We start from the raw sequence: 19,070 nt of genomic DNA, 5'->3' as shown, positions 1-19,070 counted from the left end.
TCAGCGCAGCCTCCTGCCGGGCGGGCCGTCCCGGGCGCTGCGCGGCGGCGCGGGCACTCTGGACAGCGGGCAGTACTTGATGGTGTGCGCGTGGTCCCCGCTGGCGCCGCACAGGGGGCACGTGTAGCGCCGCAGCACGGGGCAGCGCACGCGGCCGTCGGGGCCCTTGAGGACGTGGGTGGTGTAGAGCGCCACCGCCTCCCGGTTGTTGCGGCAGAACACGCACACCTGCAGCTCGGGCCTCAGCAGCCGGGGCGCGGCCGCCCAGCCCGGGGGCTCGCGCGGGGCCGCGGCGGCGCGCTCCTCCCGCGGCGGCGGCGCGCCCCCCGGCAGGCGGCGGTCGTCGGGCGGGCCGGGCTCGGCCCCCGCGTGCGGGGAGCAGCAGGGCGGCGACGGCGACGACGAGGACGAGGACGAGGACGAGGACGGCGGGGAGCCGCCCGCGCAGCCCCCGCGCGGCTCGCCGCGCACCGCCGTGGTGATGAGCGTGGCGAGCCCCAGGTAGTCGTTCCACGAGCTGAAGGGCTGCGGGTGCGCCGGGCCCGGGGCGCTCACGTAGCGGGCGCTGGGCACGAGCGCCATGGGCGCGGGGGCGCGGCCGCGGCGGGGCGAGCGGGGCGCCCAGGGGAAGGCCTCCATGGGCGGGCGGCGGCCGCGCGCCTCCCCGCCGCCGGCGCGGGCCGCACGGAAGGGACGCGCGGAGCTGCCCGCCGGCCGGCCGGCCTGCCGCGGGGTGGGGCCGCCTCGCCGCCTTTTATGGGGCGCGCTCCTCCCCGCGCCCCTCCCGCCGCCGCGGCCCGGCCCCTGCGCGCCCCCGCCCGGCCGCCTCGCCCGCCAGCCCGAGCCCCGGACGGACGGAGGCGGAGCGCGGGCGGGCGGCGGGAGGGCGGTGCGCGCCCCCGCTCCGGCCCGCGCCCCCGCTCCGGCCCGCGCCCCCGCTCCGGCCCGCGCCCCCGCTCCGGCCCGCGCCCCGCGCTGGCCCCGCTCGCCGGCTGCGAGGCGCGGCTCGGGCTGCGAGGGGGCGGGCGCGGCGCCCTCGGGCCCCGGCGCTGACTGGCTGCGGCCCGGAGCCGCGGCGCCGCTCCCGACGCTGATTGGTGGCCGCCGCGGAGGGGCGTGGCGCCGCGGGGAAGCGGGGAAAGTGGGCGCCGCTGGGTCGGGCGGCCCGGTGGCGAGGCTCGCCCGGCACCGCGTGTGGATGGTGACTCGGGGATGTCCCGGGAGCCACGCGCCCACCTCCCAACTCGGGCTCTCCCCGCTTCTTTCCATCAGCAAGAAAAGCTGCGGGAGGCTGGACCGAGCGGAGGCCAGGATCTGCTTCACTTTGGAGCCGCGCTGCCTGCCTGCACCCAGTAACTTCGTTTGCACGGGCTCTAGGTCTTCTTGAGCCGGGCGAAATCCAGAAGGCGTCTGGGCGAGCTTAAAGTTTGGTCCCAGTGAGGAGCGGATGGACGCAGGACTTGCCCACAGCGCAGCAGCCTTCCAACAGGTGTTAGGAACCAGTGCTGGCGCCTTAGGTGGGGGTGAGGCCGAAAAATCCGCGGACCACAGAGGGCCTGGATTGAGATCGCGGTGAAGGGGCAGTTTGCAATACCGCGTGCTCAGCGTCACAACTCAATGCTTTGAAATGAGTAAGACTTTTTTGTAGAACCCATGGAGATCAGAAGTTAAATGAATTTGGACTAGGAGGATGAGAAGTAGTCTAGTCCTTCCCAAGAAGAGCTAACTTTTTTTGTTATTTAATGGAAAGTAGGAAAGGTTGAGCTGGGCGTGGTGGCGCACGCTTGTAATCCCAGTCCTTGGGAGGCTGAAACAGGAGGGTGCACATTCAAAGCCAGCCTTCCAATTTAGCAAGTCTCTCAGCAACCTAGTGAGACCGTTTCTAGATAAATAAAATCAGGCTGGGGAGTGTGTGGCTCGGAGGTAGAATGCCTCTGGGTCCAATCCCCAGTACCAATAAATAAACAAAAAGTAGGAAAGGTTTTAGGTACTGGAGGCTCTTCTAGGATGGAGACCAGAAAAACGCCTCCACTGGTGGCTGGGCCGCCGACAGGGTGGGCTTCATAGGGCAGGACAGGACTTTCCTTCCCAAGCGGGAAAATGGGTTTCCTGGCAGCCCTGTTAGGCCAGAGGCGACACCCACCAACCTGGCTGTGCCCATTAGGTCTAGGATGGCCAAAACCCGGTGCTGGCATTCACCAATGTTAGAATGAACAAACCAACACAGCGACCCAGCATCAGACCTTTGGGATAATTCAGTCCAGTCTTTACAGGTGAAGAAAATAAGACTCAGCAAGCTGCGTGTGGTGGTGCACACCTGCCATGCCAGCACCCGAGGGGCTGAAACAGGAGGACTGCAGATTCAGGGCCAGCCCCCAAAATTGGAGGGGCCCGCAGCAACTTAGCAACACTTTTTTTTTTTTTTTTTTTTTTTGCGGTACTGGGGATGGAAGCCAGGGGCATTGTACCCCCGAGCTACACCCCCAGCCCTATTTTTAAGTATTTTTATTTTTTGAAACTGGGTCTCACTGAGTTGTAAAGGGCTTTGCTAAGTAGCTGAGGTTGTTCGTGAACCACCATCCTCCGGTCTCTGCCTCCTGAATTCTGGAATTACAAGCATGTGCCACCACATCCAGCCTTCCAGCCCTATTTTCTTTTCCCTTCCTTCTCTTTCTTTCTTTTATTTCCTTCCTTCTTTCTTTCATTCCTTTTTTTTAAAGTACTGGTGATGGAACCTAGGGGCATTCTACCTCTGTGCTACACCTCCAGCCCTATTTTTTTTATCCTTTATTTTGAAACAGGGTCTCACTAAGTTGCAGAGGGCCTAAGTAGCGAAGGCTGGCTGCAAACAGCAATTCTCCTCTCTCAGCCTCCCAAATGCTGGGATTATAAGTATAAGCTACCATGTCCGGCTCTCTATTCTTTATTTTTAAACAGGGTCTCACCGAGTTGCAAAGGGCCTCTCTCAGTATCTGAGGCTGTCTAGGAACTGCGATCCTCCTGTCTCAGACTCCCAAATGCTGGGATTACAAGCATGTGCACCACCATGCCCAGCTAGCAAGACCTTGTTTTAAAGGAAAAGAATTAAAAGGGCTGTGGTGTAGCTTGGCGGTAGAATGCCCCTGGGTTCAATATCCAGGCCCCCCCCCCTCCAAAAAAAAAAAAGAAGAAGAAAAAAAAGGCTCAGAGAACAAAAGGACCTCTTTAAGGTTACACAGTGGCTATGTGACAGCTGGAGCTGGCAGTCAGGTCTGTCTGTCCCTTCTGGCCAGGAAACCTTTACAAACATCAGGGCCCAGAAGGTATTTCAGCCAGAGTCGGTGCCTGCCTCAGTGGATCTCAAATGCAGAGTGCAGGGGAGTTGGGAGAAGAGAGATGGGGCTCCTGCCAGAGGGGAGCAACCCAGGGCCGCTGGCAGGCGGGGAAGGGTTCCAGGTGGCAGCGTGAGGCTTAGATTTCTGACAACCTGTTGGGTTCGGGCTTGAAGTTGTGCTTTTCAGGCTTTCTCATCCCATGGCCTCTGAAGGTTGATCTAAGACCTGAAACCAGGCAGTAATATTCTGCACTTGCCAACTCAGTTTCTTTTTCAAGTTTGTGTTGGCACGCCAGTTAAAAAGTCATCCTTTATTTCCTCCCCTCTGCCCACCAAAAATAAATAAAAGAGCCCGCGTGCCCTGGGGCTCCTGCAGAAGCCCGGCAGGTTTGCTGTCTTGGAACTTGAGCTCCTCGCAGAGGATGCCGGGCTCCCAGAGTGGGATGAAGAGTATTAATCTATAAATGGGGAACTCCACCCTCTTCCTGCAGCCCGCATACTTTTGAGGACTTTTCGAGCTCAAGAGTGGGAGCCCTCCTTCTGAGGAGAACTGCAGCAAGGAAAGTTTAAAACAGCCAGCTGCTGCGTCTGCTCCCTCCAGGTCTGGTCGGAGGAGAGCAGCTGAGATCTTCTTTGCCTGGCCCCAGCCTAACCACTCGGCAGGCTCCGATCCTGGCCTCGGAGGCCTCAGTAGTGGCCTTGCATAACGGAAGGCTGCGATGCTGGCCGCTGGCTTCGGCACCGGCCGAACCCCTGAGCCCCTTGGCTGAACCAAGGGCACGCTAACTCGATGCGAATGTTGTGTGTCACTGAAGGTTGAACCCGGGGCACTCTACCTCTGAGCCACACCCCCAGCCCTATTTTATTTTACTTTTATTTGGAAACCGAGTCTCACTAAGTTCTGAGAGACTAAATTGTGTGAGGCTGGCTTTGAACCTGTGATCCTTCTGTCTCAGCCTCCCAAGTACTGGGATTATAGACTTGAACTCCCATATCTGACTTATGTGAACTTCAATAAAAACAAATGCCTTAGCTGGGCTTGGTGGAAAATGCCTGGAACCCCAGTCCTTGGGAGGCTGAGACAGGAGGATCACAGGTTCAAGGCCAGCCTCAGCAACTTAGCAAGGACCTCTGCAACTTAAGCCCTGTTTTTTTTTTTTTTTTTTTTTTTTTTTTTAATGTGGTACTGAGGGTAGGACCCAGAGGCTTTACCTCTGGGCTATACTCCCAGACCTATTTTTTTTTAAATATTTTATTTGGAAACAGGGTGTCACTAGGTTGCTGAGAGCCTCACTAAGTAGCTGAGGCTGGCTTCGAACCTGTGTGATCCTTCTGTCCCAGCCTCCTAAGCGGGGGATTGCAAGCGTGCGCCACCATGCCTGGCTCTTAGACCCTGTTTTGAAATAAAAATAAAATAGTGTGGTGTGGTGGTGCTCATTTCCAATCCCCATACTTGGGAGGCTGAGACAGCAGGGTCACAGGTTTGACAGACGTAGCAAGTAGACTCTCATCAACCTAGTGAGACCTATTTCAAAATGAAAATTTACAAAAGGGGTGGGGGTGTAGCTTGGAGGTAGAATGCCCCTGCATTCAATCCCCAGTAAACCCCCCCCCCACACACACACACACACAGGGCTGGGGATGTAGCTCAGAGGCAGAATGCCTCTGACTCAATCCCTAGGAAAAGAAAAGAAGAAAGGGAAAAAAAGGTGCCTTGTTTGGCCTGCGGTGATGGGTCCTTACGGAGATGCCCTGGAAGGAACAAGGTGAGCACCTCTATTTCCTGGAGGTGCTTACCCTGCAAACGAGCAAGCGCGAAAGGGGCTTGTCCTCGCTGGGAGAGGGGCCTCTGGCTGGAGGCCTTTGCTGTGAGCGGCCGGGAGGGGCGGGACTGAGCCCGGGCCCCAGCCTGACCCTAAGGCCCAGGTGCGCCTCCGCCAAGTCTGGCGGCCTTTCGTTCGCTTTTCAGGGGTCTGGCAAGAAACAGAAGTAGAAGGACGCTCCCGTCGAGGCACGGCAACAGGTGGGCTTTGGGCCTCATTTTAGCACCTAGGGGTGTTGCCTGGTTTCTTCTGGAGCCGGGCCTGCCTGGCGGGGCAGGGCGCCTTCCCACCTCTGCCTGCGCCCCCAGCCCGCGCGGGTTCCTTTGCCAGCAGCAGAACCGCACCGCACAGATTCTTCACAGGCGGAGGCCAGCCCTGGGAAATGAGGCGGCTTGGCTGGTGTCCAGGCAGCTACAGAGATGCCGTTTGTCAGGCTCGGGCTTCCTGCTGTCCAGCCTGCCATGATTTGGCTGCCCCGGACACGGCGTTTGCCAGGGCGAGGCACCGTTGGGCACGTGGGGGTCCTGTCTGCAGGAGCCTTGGCCTCGGGATGAGCGGAGGCTGAGGCGAGCAGAAACGTCTCATTTCCTCTGGTCAGATGGGGGACCGAGCTGGCCGCTGACCTGGCCCTGGCCCTTGAGGTGTAAGCAAGTGTCCGGGACGCCACCAAAGAGTCGCTCCCTTATTTATTTATCATTCTTTTTTGGTACCGGGAATTGAGCACAGGAGCATTCTACCTCCAAGCGACACCCCAGCCCTTTTGTTTATATACTTATTTTTGTTTTGAAACGGGGTCTTGAGAGGTTGCTGAGGGCCTCGCTGTGTTGGAGAGCCTCGCCTCAGACCCTCCATCCCCTCAGCCACTTCCAGGCGGGTGTGCTTTCACGTGCAACTGACTTTGTTCTAGTGGAAACATGGAGTCAGAATCACATTCGGTAACCGGTGTGCCAGGCTGTTCTGCTGAATGGAGGTGGCAGTGTGGTGGGGCTCTGTGTGGAGCCTGGAGCCCCAGGGCAGGTGCTGGGGGGCGTCCCCTCTTTCCCCACTCACCTGCTCTTCCTGGGCTGAGCTCTCCCAGCTGTCAGGGATGGCTCCATCTCGTTCAGCGCCAGGGGTTTCTAGACATGTGGGCAAGACTTGTGTTGCTAAGTAGTAGGGCTGAGGCTTGCCCTGGGTTGCTCTCTCTCCAGGTGGGGTTCCTGACTCTTCAGATGTACCTGGGCATGCTTGGGGATGCTGGGCTTCCGCTGGAGTGGAGGAAGCCAGCCAGCAGCACACAGCGGCAGGAGGGGACAGAGCCAAGAGCACCTGTAGGCAAAACGGGGCATATCCCATTCCATGTAAGAGATGTCCCCAATAAAGCCAAGCCTGTCCATCCCTTCCTTCCTTTCTGTAGTACTGGGGGTTGAATTCAGGGGCATTCTACCTCTGAGCTACACCCTCAACCCCTATTTTATTTTTAATTTTGAAGCAAGGCCTCACTAGTTGCTGAGGCTGGCTGCAAACTTTTTTTTTTTTTTTTTTTTTGTGGTACTGAGGGTGGAACCCAGGGGCTTTTCTGCTTTCTATACTTTATTTGGAAACAACTGGCTTCCAACCTGTGCGATTCTCCTGTGTCAGCCTCCCAAGCTCTGGGATTACAAGTGTGCGCCACCACAGCTGGTCTGGCTGCAAACTTTTGATCCTCGTATCTCAGCCTTCCAAGTACTGAGATTACAAGCATGTACCACCACGCCCATCCTCCAAGTCCATTTAAAAGTACCCTGGCTGAGTGTGATGGTGCACACCTGTAATTCCAGCTACTCTGAAGACGGAGGAAGTGGGTTCACAAGCAGCCCGGGAAATTTAGTTAGACTATCTCAAAATAAAAAAGATTGAGAGCCGGGTGTGGTGGCACACACTTATAATCCTAGTACTTAGGAGACCGAGATAGGAGAATCGCAGGTTTATGGCCAGCCTCAGCTACTCAGTGAGTGAGTTATTTGCAAGTTACTGAGACCAAGTTTCAAAATAAAGCATAAAAGAAAAATAGGGCTGGGGGTGTAGCTCAGGGGTCAGATCCCTGGGTAATGCCCACTACTACACACACACACCATTGGGATGTTTACCTAGCACTTTGGAACTTTTTTTTTTTTTTTTTAAATTTTATTTTATTAGTGCACTGTATTCATACATCATAGTGGGATACAAACTTTTGTAGACATACATGCACACATCGCCCAGTCAGCCCCCACCCAATCCCCACCCCATTCTCTCCCTATCCCTCCCTCCCATGCTTGGCTTAGTGGTTGACATCTAGTATTATAGCAATTTATCCAAAATTAAAAATGATAATCTCACATAACAGTTTCATTTGTCTGATACCAAGCTTTTGATGTCTTAAAGATAACATTTCAATATTTCTTTTTGCTTTCTTTCTTACCAGAGAATATTTTTTTCTTTTTTTTAGGTGAAACTATCATATATTTATTTTTCAGAAAAAAATCTATCCTGATATGGAATATGGACTCTGGATACCCAAAACAATCTCGAAGCAAAAACAAAGCTAGAAGATGTATATTTTCTGATTTCAAACCATATAAAGCTACAATAATTGAAACAGTGTAGTACTGTTCTAAAGGCAGATATATAGACCATTGGAGTTAAATACAAGCCTAGAGCTAAATTCTTCCCTGTATTGTCAAGTTATTTTTGACAAGGTTTCCACGAAGATTTGGTGGTGGAAATAATAATCTTTTAACTAAATATTGTTGAAAAATAATAATTACATGGAAAAGAATAAAATTGGACCCTTACCTAATCCCACATACAAGTATTAACTCAAACTAGATAAAAGACCTAAATATAAATCTTAAGACTATAAACTTTTAGGAGAAAATCTGGGTCATAAAACCTCACAACATTGAAATTGGCAGTGATTTCTTGGATATGATTTCAATGGCACAGGCAACAGAAGAATATACAAACTCCCTAAAAAATAAAAGAAAATATTGTATATCCAAAGACAATGTAAAGAGAGTTAAAAGTTACTAATAGAATTGGATAAAATATTTCCAAATGCTATATCTGAAGGTATATTAATATTCCAACTAGAAATCCTAAAAATTAACAACAATAAAGGCAAACAATACAATTTAGAGATAGGTAAAAGACTAACATAAATAATGAATCTCCACAGATAACCAATCTTAGTTGTCTGTTGGATGGAAACTCTTGTTTCTCTGGTTCTGGTGAGTGTTACCTATTTCTTCTTTGCAGTTAATCTCTTTGAGTATTTTCTCTAGCGCTGGTTTTGAAGACATAAATTCCTTCAGTTTCTGTTTGTCATGGAAGCTTCTTATTTCTCCATCTAATTTGATAGAAAGTTTTGCTGGATAGGAAATTTTTGGCTGGAAGTTGTTTTCTTTCAGAGTTTGGAATATGTTACTCCAAGCCCTTCTGGCTCTCATGACTTGGTTTAGGAAGTCTGGAGTGATTCTAATTGGTTTGCCTCTGAATGTCACTTGGCCCTTTGTTTTTGTTGCCTTTAAGATTCTCTGCTTGGCTTCCACATTGGTCATTTTGACAATTATGTGGCGTGGGGATCCTCTTCTCGGATCCTGTCTAAAGGGAGTTCTATAAGTTTCCTGGATCTGTGTATCAACCTCTTGCTCTATATTTGGAAAATTTTCTGCTATTACTTCCTTGAAGAGATTGTTGATCCCTTTGGTTTCACTTTCTTTTCCCTCCTCTATTCCAATTATTCTTAGGTTAGCTCTCTTAAGATGGGCCCATATTTCTTCAATGTCAGATTCCTGCTGTTGGATATCTTTTTCTAGATTAGAAACTATGCATTCATTTTTGGATTGCTCATCTTCTAAGAACGAGATTCTGTTCTTCATGTGGTCTAATCGGTTGTTTGTGCTTTGAATTGAGGCCTTTACTTCATTAATTGCATCCTTTATCTCTTTTTGGCTCTCTCTGAGTTCTTTTCGAAGCACCTCTATTATTTCTACAGTTATTTTCCTGATTTGATCTTCTAGAAATCTCTGATTTTCTGTTTTATCAGGTTCTGATGTTGTGGGGTTGTGCACGTTCATTACTTCAGTGTTATTCCTCTTTCCCATGATTTCGGAGGTTTGTGCCTTCTCTGGGTTCTTCCCTTGGGTCACTATGGCTTCACTTAAGGTGCTCTGGATCTCGAGTCTGTATTATCTCAGACCCTACTACTCCTTTACTGGGTTGTATCACAGAGTCTCCGACCCAGGGAGTCGATAGAGGCTGCTTTAAACTATGGGGGGTGCCAGGTTGCACGTTCTCCTATGGTGTGATATCTCTGCCACCACCACTCCCTCACTGGGTCAAGTCCCAGGAGGCACAATACTGGGATTTCTCCTCTGTGGCCCGCAATTTGACTCACTGTTCTTGAGTACGTAGATGTAGCTGTACTGGACTCGGTGAATTCACTGCTGCTGCCGCCGCCGGTGGCAATATGGCGCCTCTGCCACGCCCTCGGCCATGAGGCTGGCGTATTTTTTCTTCTCTGGTTTTGATTTCCACTCTGAATCCCTGCAGCGTGTGCTGAGCTCAGCCACTGGGAGCTTTAAATGCTGTCTGCACCGAAAGATCCCGCCTGGCTGTTCCGCATCAGCTCACCTCGGCTTACTGTAGCCGTCCGTTGAGTTCGCCGCTGCCGCCGGCAGTATGGCGCTGCTGCTGCGTCCTCGGGCGCGTGTGTCTCCTCTGTGGCCCTGAGCTCTGTTCTCAGTCCGCTTTCTCTCTGGAGCCTGGTGGTTTTTTTGTTTTTCTGGTGATGGTGTTTTCTGGCTATGAAAGGCGCTCTTTTTGTGGTAATGGAGATTGGTTGTTAGCGGGACTCTTAAGCCCCGCTTTTCTCGGTCGCCATCTTCCCGGAAGTCACTTTGGAACTTTTCTAAAGTGATCCTTTCTCTCTGCAGCATAGGTTTTCTTTTATTTTGAAACAAAGTCTCATTAAGTTGCAGAGGGACTCACTAGCTGAGCTACAACTGCAGAGCTTTGTAGTCCACTAATAATGGATCCATTTTGTGTATATAAATTACAGTTCAATAAAGTTATAAAAATTGTCTACAGCAGCATTATGCCTAATTACCCCAAATGGGAAACAGCTCAATTGTTCATCAACAGTAGAACGGATAAATAAGTTGTGATAGGTTTATTTATGGAACCCACCAAGAGGTATTAATGAGTAAATCATAGCTACTTAAGAAAAAGTGGGTATCAGAAATATACTGGTGAAAGGAAAAATAATTGCAAAAGAATGAAATGTACTACTTCAATTTTGATAAAGCCAATGTTAAATATTTTGTGGATAACCATGAATTTGGACTGAGGTTCTGCCTTGAGTCCAATACCCTGAGCCAGTATAGAGGTTTAATTACAGTAATTGAGCTTTGGGTGGTTGCTGGAGGCCTGTTAGCCAATCATCTAAGCTGTAAACAATGAACTAGTTAATGTGTAACCAATTGACTGGTTGACTGACTAGGCTGTCATCAATTATAGTCCATGGCCAATTAAGTTGTTTTGAGTCCTGTAATGCTGAAATTGAGTTGGGGGTCACAAAGGAGGCAAAATTCAGCAAAGGAGTGTGAGATCAGGCCCTTTTTAAATAAAGGTCCTTCACTCCCGGTAGAGGTCTGCAGACTGAAAGGGGGGGGCGCTATTGGTCAGCAGAGTCACACCACAGAGAGGAAGTGAGGGTATTTATGTAACTGGGGTCTTGGGGTGTGGCTAGCAAGGCGGGAGAATGCCAGTCTCCTTGCGATATCTGGAGTCTGCCCCACCTCTGCTTCTGGCTTCCGGGGCGCCACCTCCTGTTCCAGCTGCAGGGTTCCATGAGAGGAAGGGGAAGGGACCCGACTTATCATTTTGGCCTTTTGGTGATATTGACTTAGGACTGAGCCAATAACTACTTCCTGCTGTAAGAGGGGATGTCATTATGGGGGTCCCTTGGCCAGGAGAGGTCGGACCATTCAGAAGTGGGCAGGCGGGAGTATGGCTACAGCAGGTTGATTGAAGGTTACCATGGACAGTTCAGTAATGTATGTTTGAATGAACTTTAGCAGACAAGGGGCTTATGGTTGGTCCAACATTTTTTGGAGGGGGGCAAATGGGTCTCCTGCATGGTGAATTTCCAGACATAGACGGATGGGCCTGCTGAAATAAAATCATTAAAGAGAATTATGCCAAGAAACATGGAGTTTAGTGGGTTCCAATATTGTACAGGAGAATTTGTCACGAGGCTGTTGTAATGGAGCCCTTTTTAGCCGAGTAAGATGATGCCAGTTAGGGTCACCCAGCAGTCTGGCCACAGTCGGTGTGGTGAGGATCACTGTAAAGGGCCCAGTCCACTGTGGTTGGAGTTGTTTTGGTTGAAGCGACTTGCGGAGGACTTGGTCTCCCAGCTTAAGGCCTTGGCTGCAGGGTGTGAAGCTGCTTCTTTGGTCCCAGGTTGGGGAAGATATTGGCCAGCGTGTTCCCGAAGGAGGTGCCTGAAAAAAGTAAGGGAGATAGGAAACCAAGGGAGGGGGATATGAAGGGAGAGAGTGATTAAGCAAAAGGCAACCATACAGCAATTCAAAGGGGCTCATGAAGGTGGGGCTTCAAGGGGTGGCTCGTATGTGGACCAGAGCCAGTGGTACTAGTTCAGGCCGCAGCTCTAGGCAGAGTTTTGTTAGATGTTTTTAAAGAATCCCATTCTTTTTTTCTACCTTTCCTGATGACCGTGGTTGATACGGGATGTGGAGCTCCCAAGAAATGTCAAGGGCCTGTGCCACCTGTTGAGTAGCCTTAGAAATAAAAGCTGGTCCATTATCAGACTGTAAGGAATTAGAGAGTCCAAACTGAGGGATAATATCTGAGCATAGAACATTGGCCACCATGCTGGCTGTCTTGACCTTTGAGGGGAAATCCTCTACCCAGCCTGTTAGGGTGTTGACCATGGTAAGAAGATATTTTAGTTTTTCGTGAGAGAGTATATAGGTGAAATCAATTTGCCAGTCCTGTCCTGGCATATGTCCTCTTGTTTGGTGGGTAGGAAAAGAGAGGTGTAAGCCTCCCTGGGGAGGAACGGCAGCACAAGTAGAACAGGAGGCACTCTGACTTTACTAATTGGCTGTTGCAGGAGGGGAGAATAAAACAAGGGGCTTAGGAAATGTTTAAGTGCCATGGGCCCAACATGTAGGGAGTTATGTATTAGGTTAACGACCACTTCGGCCTGCGCCTCAGGCAGGGCGATTTTGTTCTGGATCTTAAGCCATCCATCCTCTGTGCAGGATGCCCCAAGTTTGGCCAGGTGTTTTTGTTCTGCCAGGCTGTGGATAGGTGTCATTGTGGGAAGATAATACAGGGCCGGTGGGCTTGGTTGGTTGTTGTGACAGCTGTCTCGCTGTATCATCAGTTTGTTTCCTTTGGACACTGAGGAGGAGTCAGCCTGATGGCCCCGACAGTGGATGATGCTAGCTGAGATGGCAGGGAGAGGGAGTCTAGGAGCTTTTTAATTAGGGTGGCATTAACAATGGGTGAGCCCTTAGTGGAGAGAAATCCCCTCTCTCTCCAAATTGAGGCAAGGCAGTGTGCTATTTTATTTTTTATTTTAATTTTTTTAGTGGGACTGGGGATGGAACCCACGGGCATTCTACCTCCGGGCTATACTTCCAGACCTATTTTTTTATATTTTATTTGGAAACAGGGTCTCACTAAGTTGCAGAGAGCCTCACTAAGTAGCTGAGGCTGGCTTCGAACCTGTGCGATCCTCCCGTCTCAGCCTCCCAAGCGCGGGTATTACAAGCATGCGCCACCACGCCCGGCTCCGCATCATTGATTAAGTGGAGGTCTTGGACTAGGTGATAAGTCCCATTAGGTTTTTTGACTGGGAGAATGGGGGTATTGTAAGGGAAATTGATGGGGATGAGTAATCCCTGGGCCAGGAAATGAGAAATGATGGGTTTAAGCTCATGTTGGTGATGGAGGGATATGGGAAACTGGGAGCGGGCAGGAAAAATCGTGAGGTCACGGAGGACAATCCAAACCGGGGTGTGGTGGGTTGCTACAACTGAAGTAGTTAGCCAGGCTCCAGCACAAGACCTCCTTCAGTGCCCCTCGGTGTTACGGTTAAAGATGAATGTTACCATTTGGGGGTGAGGGTTACTGTTCCGAGGAACCATCCCTGGGGACCTTTGTTAGACCCCAGGAAACAATTCCCCTAAAAAAAAAACCGCGGGTTTTGTCCTGATCTAAGGCTAAATGTGCAATAGCTCGGACTCTTGCTGAAGATTTAAAGGAGTTTATTAAGGAGATAGAAATACAGAAGACAGTTACAGCCCCATGCCATTCAGGAGTGGCATGGGGAGTGTTTCAAACGAAATCACCAAAATACAACACACAAAGCAGCCTTTTTATAGACATCCTCCATCTTGCTTTATATAACTCTGATATAGGTAAAGTCCATCCCTTTGATTTTTCCCACCGAACTTTGGTCTACGCCCAGGTTTCTCCTTTCCTGAAGGTCAAGGTTGATCCCCTCCTCCCATCCCAACTAGATTATCAATTATTATGTAAACCTGTCTTTAGAATGAGGAAGTCCTAGCTCCCCTTCTCTTTCCACTTGTTAATTACCTTTAGCTAGGTTAATTTACAGTAGCTGCCTGCTTCTTGGCAGAAACCAAGTCCTAACACATGTCTACCCCTCACCCAATTTTGAAATATATTTATTAATAATAAGAGCTTTCTCAAATCTTCCCAGGCCATTCCCAATACTGGTACATTGGGTCCTAGTTCCCTCTTACAACCCATACAATAGGGCCAACCAACTCTATAAGGGTGGTAGGTTTGTCCACCTGGTCATTGTCTGTAAAAACAGCCATTAAAAGTATATTGGGGGAAATGGAAGTGGTGGGGATATGAAATGAAAGTTTGGCCCCAATTTTGGTTAAAAAGTCTCTACCTAAAAGGGGGGTAAGCAGGAAGGGATAATCAGGAATGGATAGGCAACCATAAGGTTTTCCAAATGGCAAAAAGGGAGTCTGTAGCTGGGCGTGGTGTTGCACACTTATAATCTCAGTGCTTGGGAGGCTGAGACAAGAGGATCGCATAGGTTCAAGGCTAGCCTCAGCTACTTAGTGAGCCTCACAGTAACTTAGTGAGACCCTGTTTCCAAATAAAGTATAAAATAGGTCTGGGAGTAAATTCCAGAGGTAGAAAAGTCCCTGGGTTCCACCCCTAGTACTACCAAAAAAAAAAAAAAGTGAGTCTGCATGGGCAGGAGGGATCACCATCAATCCCCTGTGTCAAAATTGGAGAAGGAAAACTGGGATTCAAAAAGGATGAAAGGACTGAGTAGGTAGCTTCTGGGTCAACCCAAAGGGAGATTGACTTACCCAGTAGCCTGAGAGTTACCCTGGGCTCAGCAAGGATGATCGGGATTGACAAGTCTAGGAGCCATCAGTCTTTGGCTAGGCCGAGTAGGGCTAGTGGCGGGGCCTGATCTGGAAGGGTGGCCCCCTTGTGTTGAGGCACCTGGAGCTCACCGCTTTTCCAAGGGCAATCACTTTTCCAGTGGCCCTCATGGCTGCATATTGGGTGCAGTCTGGTTGGTGGGCATGGCTGAAGGCAGTGCTTAGCCCAGTGTCCCTCCTTACCACACTTGAAGCAGGCTCCTGGAGGTAGTTGTCATTGCTGTTCTCCACCTCTAGGTGGCACTTGTCCAGAGGGCTGAGCTGCCACCGCTGGCTGCAGGGCTGCCACTAAGGCATGGGCTGGCAAGTCTGCCTTTTGGCAGAGCCAGATCGTATGCTCCACTTCAGCCTGTTCCTTTTGGGAATTAAAAACTTTAAATGCCATGTTCACCAAATCTTGAATAGGAGTCTGAAGATCATCCTCCACCTTTTTAAATTTTTTCCGAATGTCAGGGGCTGATTGCCCAATGAAATGGGTTGCCAACACCACAGTAGCTGGGTTTAAGCGAGTGTAGAGGGTAAAAGCCTTCAGAAGCCGATTAAGAAAAATGGCTGGGTTTTCATCTGGACCTTGGGTGATTTCCTTAAGTTTATCGTAGTTAACCGCCTTATGGGAAGCAGACTCATGCTGTCAAGGAGGCACAGGATCATGTCGTCTCTTTTTTATCCCTCACCCCCACCATTTGGGGCTAGTTGGTAACCCCAGTTGGGATTGTGGCTGCTTCAGTAGGGAGGGGAGGGTTAGTCAAATGCGCATGGTCAGCCCGTTCTTGGGCAGCCTCTAAAATACGATCCTGTTCATCAGGAGTTAAGGCAGAGGTTAAAATAACATGAAGATCTTGCCATGTGAGAGCATATGCTTGAACAATACATTGGAATTCCTTAATAAAACTGGATGGATTGGCAGAAAAAGAACTGTTTTCTTTCCATTCGAGCAAGTTCTGGGAGACAGAAAGGGACATGGAGCCAGACCATGCTCTATGCACCAGCCACCTTGTGGAGTGGGGCCAAGAGAGAAGGGGGTCCTTGGAGCGGGTATGGAGACTTATGGGGGAAAGTGAGGGGGGAGGTAAGGGCTAGCCCCTTAAGGGAGGATGGCGGAGGGGGGAAGGAGCAGGTTAGGGTGAGAGGTTGTCGGAGGGAGCTCCGATGGCGGGTTGAGATCGGAGGGGGGGCAGGTATGGGGATCCAGGTGTGTGGAGGTGGACTCCGGTGGTGAAGGGAGATTAGCTGTAGGGTAGGTCAGCGTAGTGAGGAGAGGTCCTGAGGATCAGGGGTGGAATCAGAAGATGGCGCCTGTAACTCAGCAAAGTCACAAGATGGCAACTGTGATTCAGAATTAGAAAATGGCAGCTGATGGGGGAGAGGGATTGGGGCTGGGTAGAATAGGTACAATGGGTAGGAGTTTCCTGAGACAGCAGGACCTGGGCGATGGAGCAGTGGGGACAAAGGGAAGGACGGGCGCGTGCACACACACACACACAGGCCTGGCATAAAGGACTTCCAACCACTTACCAGAATGCTTGCAAAAGTTGCTGAGATCGGTCAGGATATTAAAATCCAGAGTTCTGTTTTCGGGCTTCCGAGACTCATTATCCAATTCATACCGAGGCCATGCCGTGTTATAATAAAAACAGAGACGCTTAGGGCATAAATCCTCCAATAGCCCAGGGTCCGGAGATTAGCAAGGAAGTAACCCATCTGGGACTGGGGATCTATTTTGGAATTTTGGTTTCCCATGTCTGGTCCGCAGGCGAGAATGAAGAACAGGAAACAGGCATCCCTGTTATCCTGATCAACGTTCGGGAACGGGACCAAGGGGACAGGAGGGATGTCTCCACTCCCTTCTCAGGGCTGGAGGAGGACAACCTGGTTTTCTGGGGGCAACTCTGATGCGGCCATGCGTTTGGACAAAGAAGCCGGAAGTGATGACCTGCTGACCAGAGGAAGGGAAGGGAACTCATCCTGTCCAAAAGTGATCAGTCCAATGAAGGGTCGGAGAGTCCAGGTTCCAGGGAGTAAAGAGGAGGGTCCCTCTCAGGGGCCTGGTGGAACCACCAAGGAGTCACAGGGGCTCAGGGAAGGGTAAAAAAAATGAACCCTCCTGGGTTCGGCACCAGATGTAATGTTAAAATTGAGTCAGGGGTCACAAAGGAGGCAAAATCCAGCCAAGGAATGTAAGATCAGGCGCCTTCTTATTAAAGGTCTGTCGCTCCCAGTAGAGGTCTGCAGACTGAAATGGGGGGGGGGGGCGCTATTGGTCAGCAGAGTCACACCACAGAGAGGAAGTGAGGGTATTTATGTAGCTGGGGTCTTGGGGTGGGGCTAGCAAGGCGGGAGATTGCCAGTCCCCTTGCGATATCTGGAGTCTGCCCCACCTCTGCTTCTGGCTTCCAGGGCTCCACCTCCTGTCCCAGCTGCAGGGTTCCATGAGGGGAAGGGGAAGGGACCCGACCTATCAAGTCCCTCACTTGGCTACGGGCTATTGGATCACATTGCCAGAGTTCTCAGAACCTGCTCTGGTTTATGAAGATGTTTGATTTGAGAATTGTATTTTTGTTTTGCTCAAATACATGCTATTAAATTTAACTGGTCTAAGAAAACCAATAAGATGTATATATATATTTGCAGGTACTAGGGATGGAACCCAGGGACATTTACCTCTGAGCTACACCCCCAGCCCTATTTTTTTATTCTTTTTTTTGATACAGGATCTCACTGAGTTGCAAAGGGCCTACGTAGTAGTTGAGGCTGTCCCCAAACCACGATCCTCCTGTCTCAGCCTCTCATATGCTGGGATTACAAGTGTGTGCCACCACGCCCGGCTTTCAACAAGATGTTTTGAAGCCACAAATATATATGGTTCAGCCATGGGGCAGAGAAGGCAGGGACTGACAGGACAGCACCGCTGTGGGGGTTGGGGACTGCACAGGGCTGGCAGGGAGATTAAAGGTGACGGCATCAAAGCTTAGCAAGACCCTCAGTGACTTAGTGATACCCTATCTCAAAATAAAAAATAGGGCTGGGGTAGAATGAATGTCCCTGGGTTCAATCCCCAGTACCAAAAACAAAACAGGAAGATACCAAAAAAAAGATGGCAAAATACATGGTTTATACATTGTTGCCTCTTATTCTTTTTTTAAAACTTATTTTTATTGGTGCATTGTAATCATACATGACATTGGAATACAAGACTTGAGAGGATATACAAGCACACATCATCCAATTAGCCCTCATCCAGCCCCATCCCATTCCCTCCCCCTCCCTCGATCCCATGCTTGTTTGGTGATTAACTTTGATACATATGTTTATGTACCTCCTGCTTTTCAAAGAGGCTCCATCCTCCCCTATTCCATACCCTCTGATTGGTCACCTTAATTGCTTCACTACAGGGCCCTTTCTATAGCTCGACCACTTCCTGTTGGCCCTTTCCTCCTAGTTATTGCTGATTAGGGGAAGCATCTGGTTTTAATTTTATGCGATATTTCTCTGTGCATGCCGCGTTGCAAATATCGATCCCACTCTTGACGGCTCCAGTTGTGGCCTGGCTACCCGGTGGACTGATCCAGACCTCGCTGGCTCAAGCAGCGGCCTTGCCTCGTGGGAGGCCCCGATTCTGGCCTCGCTGGCCCCGACACTGGCCTAACCCCTTGGCTGGCTCCGATCCTGGCCTCAGAGGCCCCAGCACCGGCCTTCCTCACGGCAGGCTCCGATGCTAGCCGATGGCCCCGGCATCAGCCTAACCCCTTGGCAGGCTCTGATCCAGGCCTTGGAGGCCTCAGTAGCAGCCTTGCTTCATGGAAGGCTCCGATGCTGGCTGCTGGCCCCGGCACTGGCCTAACCCCTCGGCAGGCTCCGATCCTGGCCTTGGAGGCCTCAGCACCGGCCTTGCCTCACGGCAGGCTCCGATCCTGGCCAGTGGCCCCGGCACCGGCCTAACCCCTCAGCAGGCTCTGATCCCGGCCTCGGAGGCTCCAGCACCAGCCTTGCCTCGCGGCAGGCTCCGATCCCAGCCTCGCTGGCCCCAGAACCGGCCTAACCCCTTGGCAGGCTCCGATCCCAGCCTCAGAGGCTTAAATAGCAGCCTTGCCTCATGGAAGGCTCCAATGCCAGCTGCTGGTCCCGGCGCCGGCCTAACCCCTTGGCAGACTCCAATCCTGCCTTGGAAGCCCCGGCACCGGCTTTGCCTCGAGGCAGGCTCCAATGCAGGCCGCTGGTCCCGGCACCGGCCTAACCCCTCATCAGGCTCTGATCCCAGCCTCGGAGGCCCCAGCACTGGCCTTGTCTCACAGCAGGCTCCAGTGCCGGCCTCGCTAGCTCCAGCACCGGCCAAACCCCTCGGCAGGCTCCCATCCTGGCCTCGGAGGCCTCAATAGCAGCCTTGCCTCACGGAAGGCTCTGATGCCGGCCGCTGGCCCCGGCACTGGCCTAACCCCTCAGTAGGCCCTGGTCCCGGCCTGG

At 51.2% G+C, this 19,070-nt stretch overlaps 1 protein-coding gene across 1 annotated transcript; it reads right to left on the bottom strand.

The window, feature by feature from the left end:
• Positions 1-639, bottom strand: NANOS1 (nanos C2HC-type zinc finger 1; the record flags this gene model as incomplete). The annotated part of the gene is made up of 1 exon (XM_080694126.1): positions 1-639. One exon carries the CDS (start codon positions 637-639, stop codon positions 1-3), a length of 639 nt encoding a protein of 212 aa, XP_080550252.1.
• Between the last annotated feature and the right edge of the window lie 18,431 nt (positions 640-19,070).

Source organism: Muscardinus avellanarius (assembly GCF_963383645.1).
Source record: "Muscardinus avellanarius genome assembly, chromosome: 4".
In the NCBI taxonomy this organism is placed as follows: domain Eukaryota; kingdom Metazoa; phylum Chordata; class Mammalia; order Rodentia; family Gliridae; genus Muscardinus; species Muscardinus avellanarius.
Note: the sequence above shows the minus strand (reverse complement) of the source record. Positions and strands in the feature narration are given on the sequence as shown.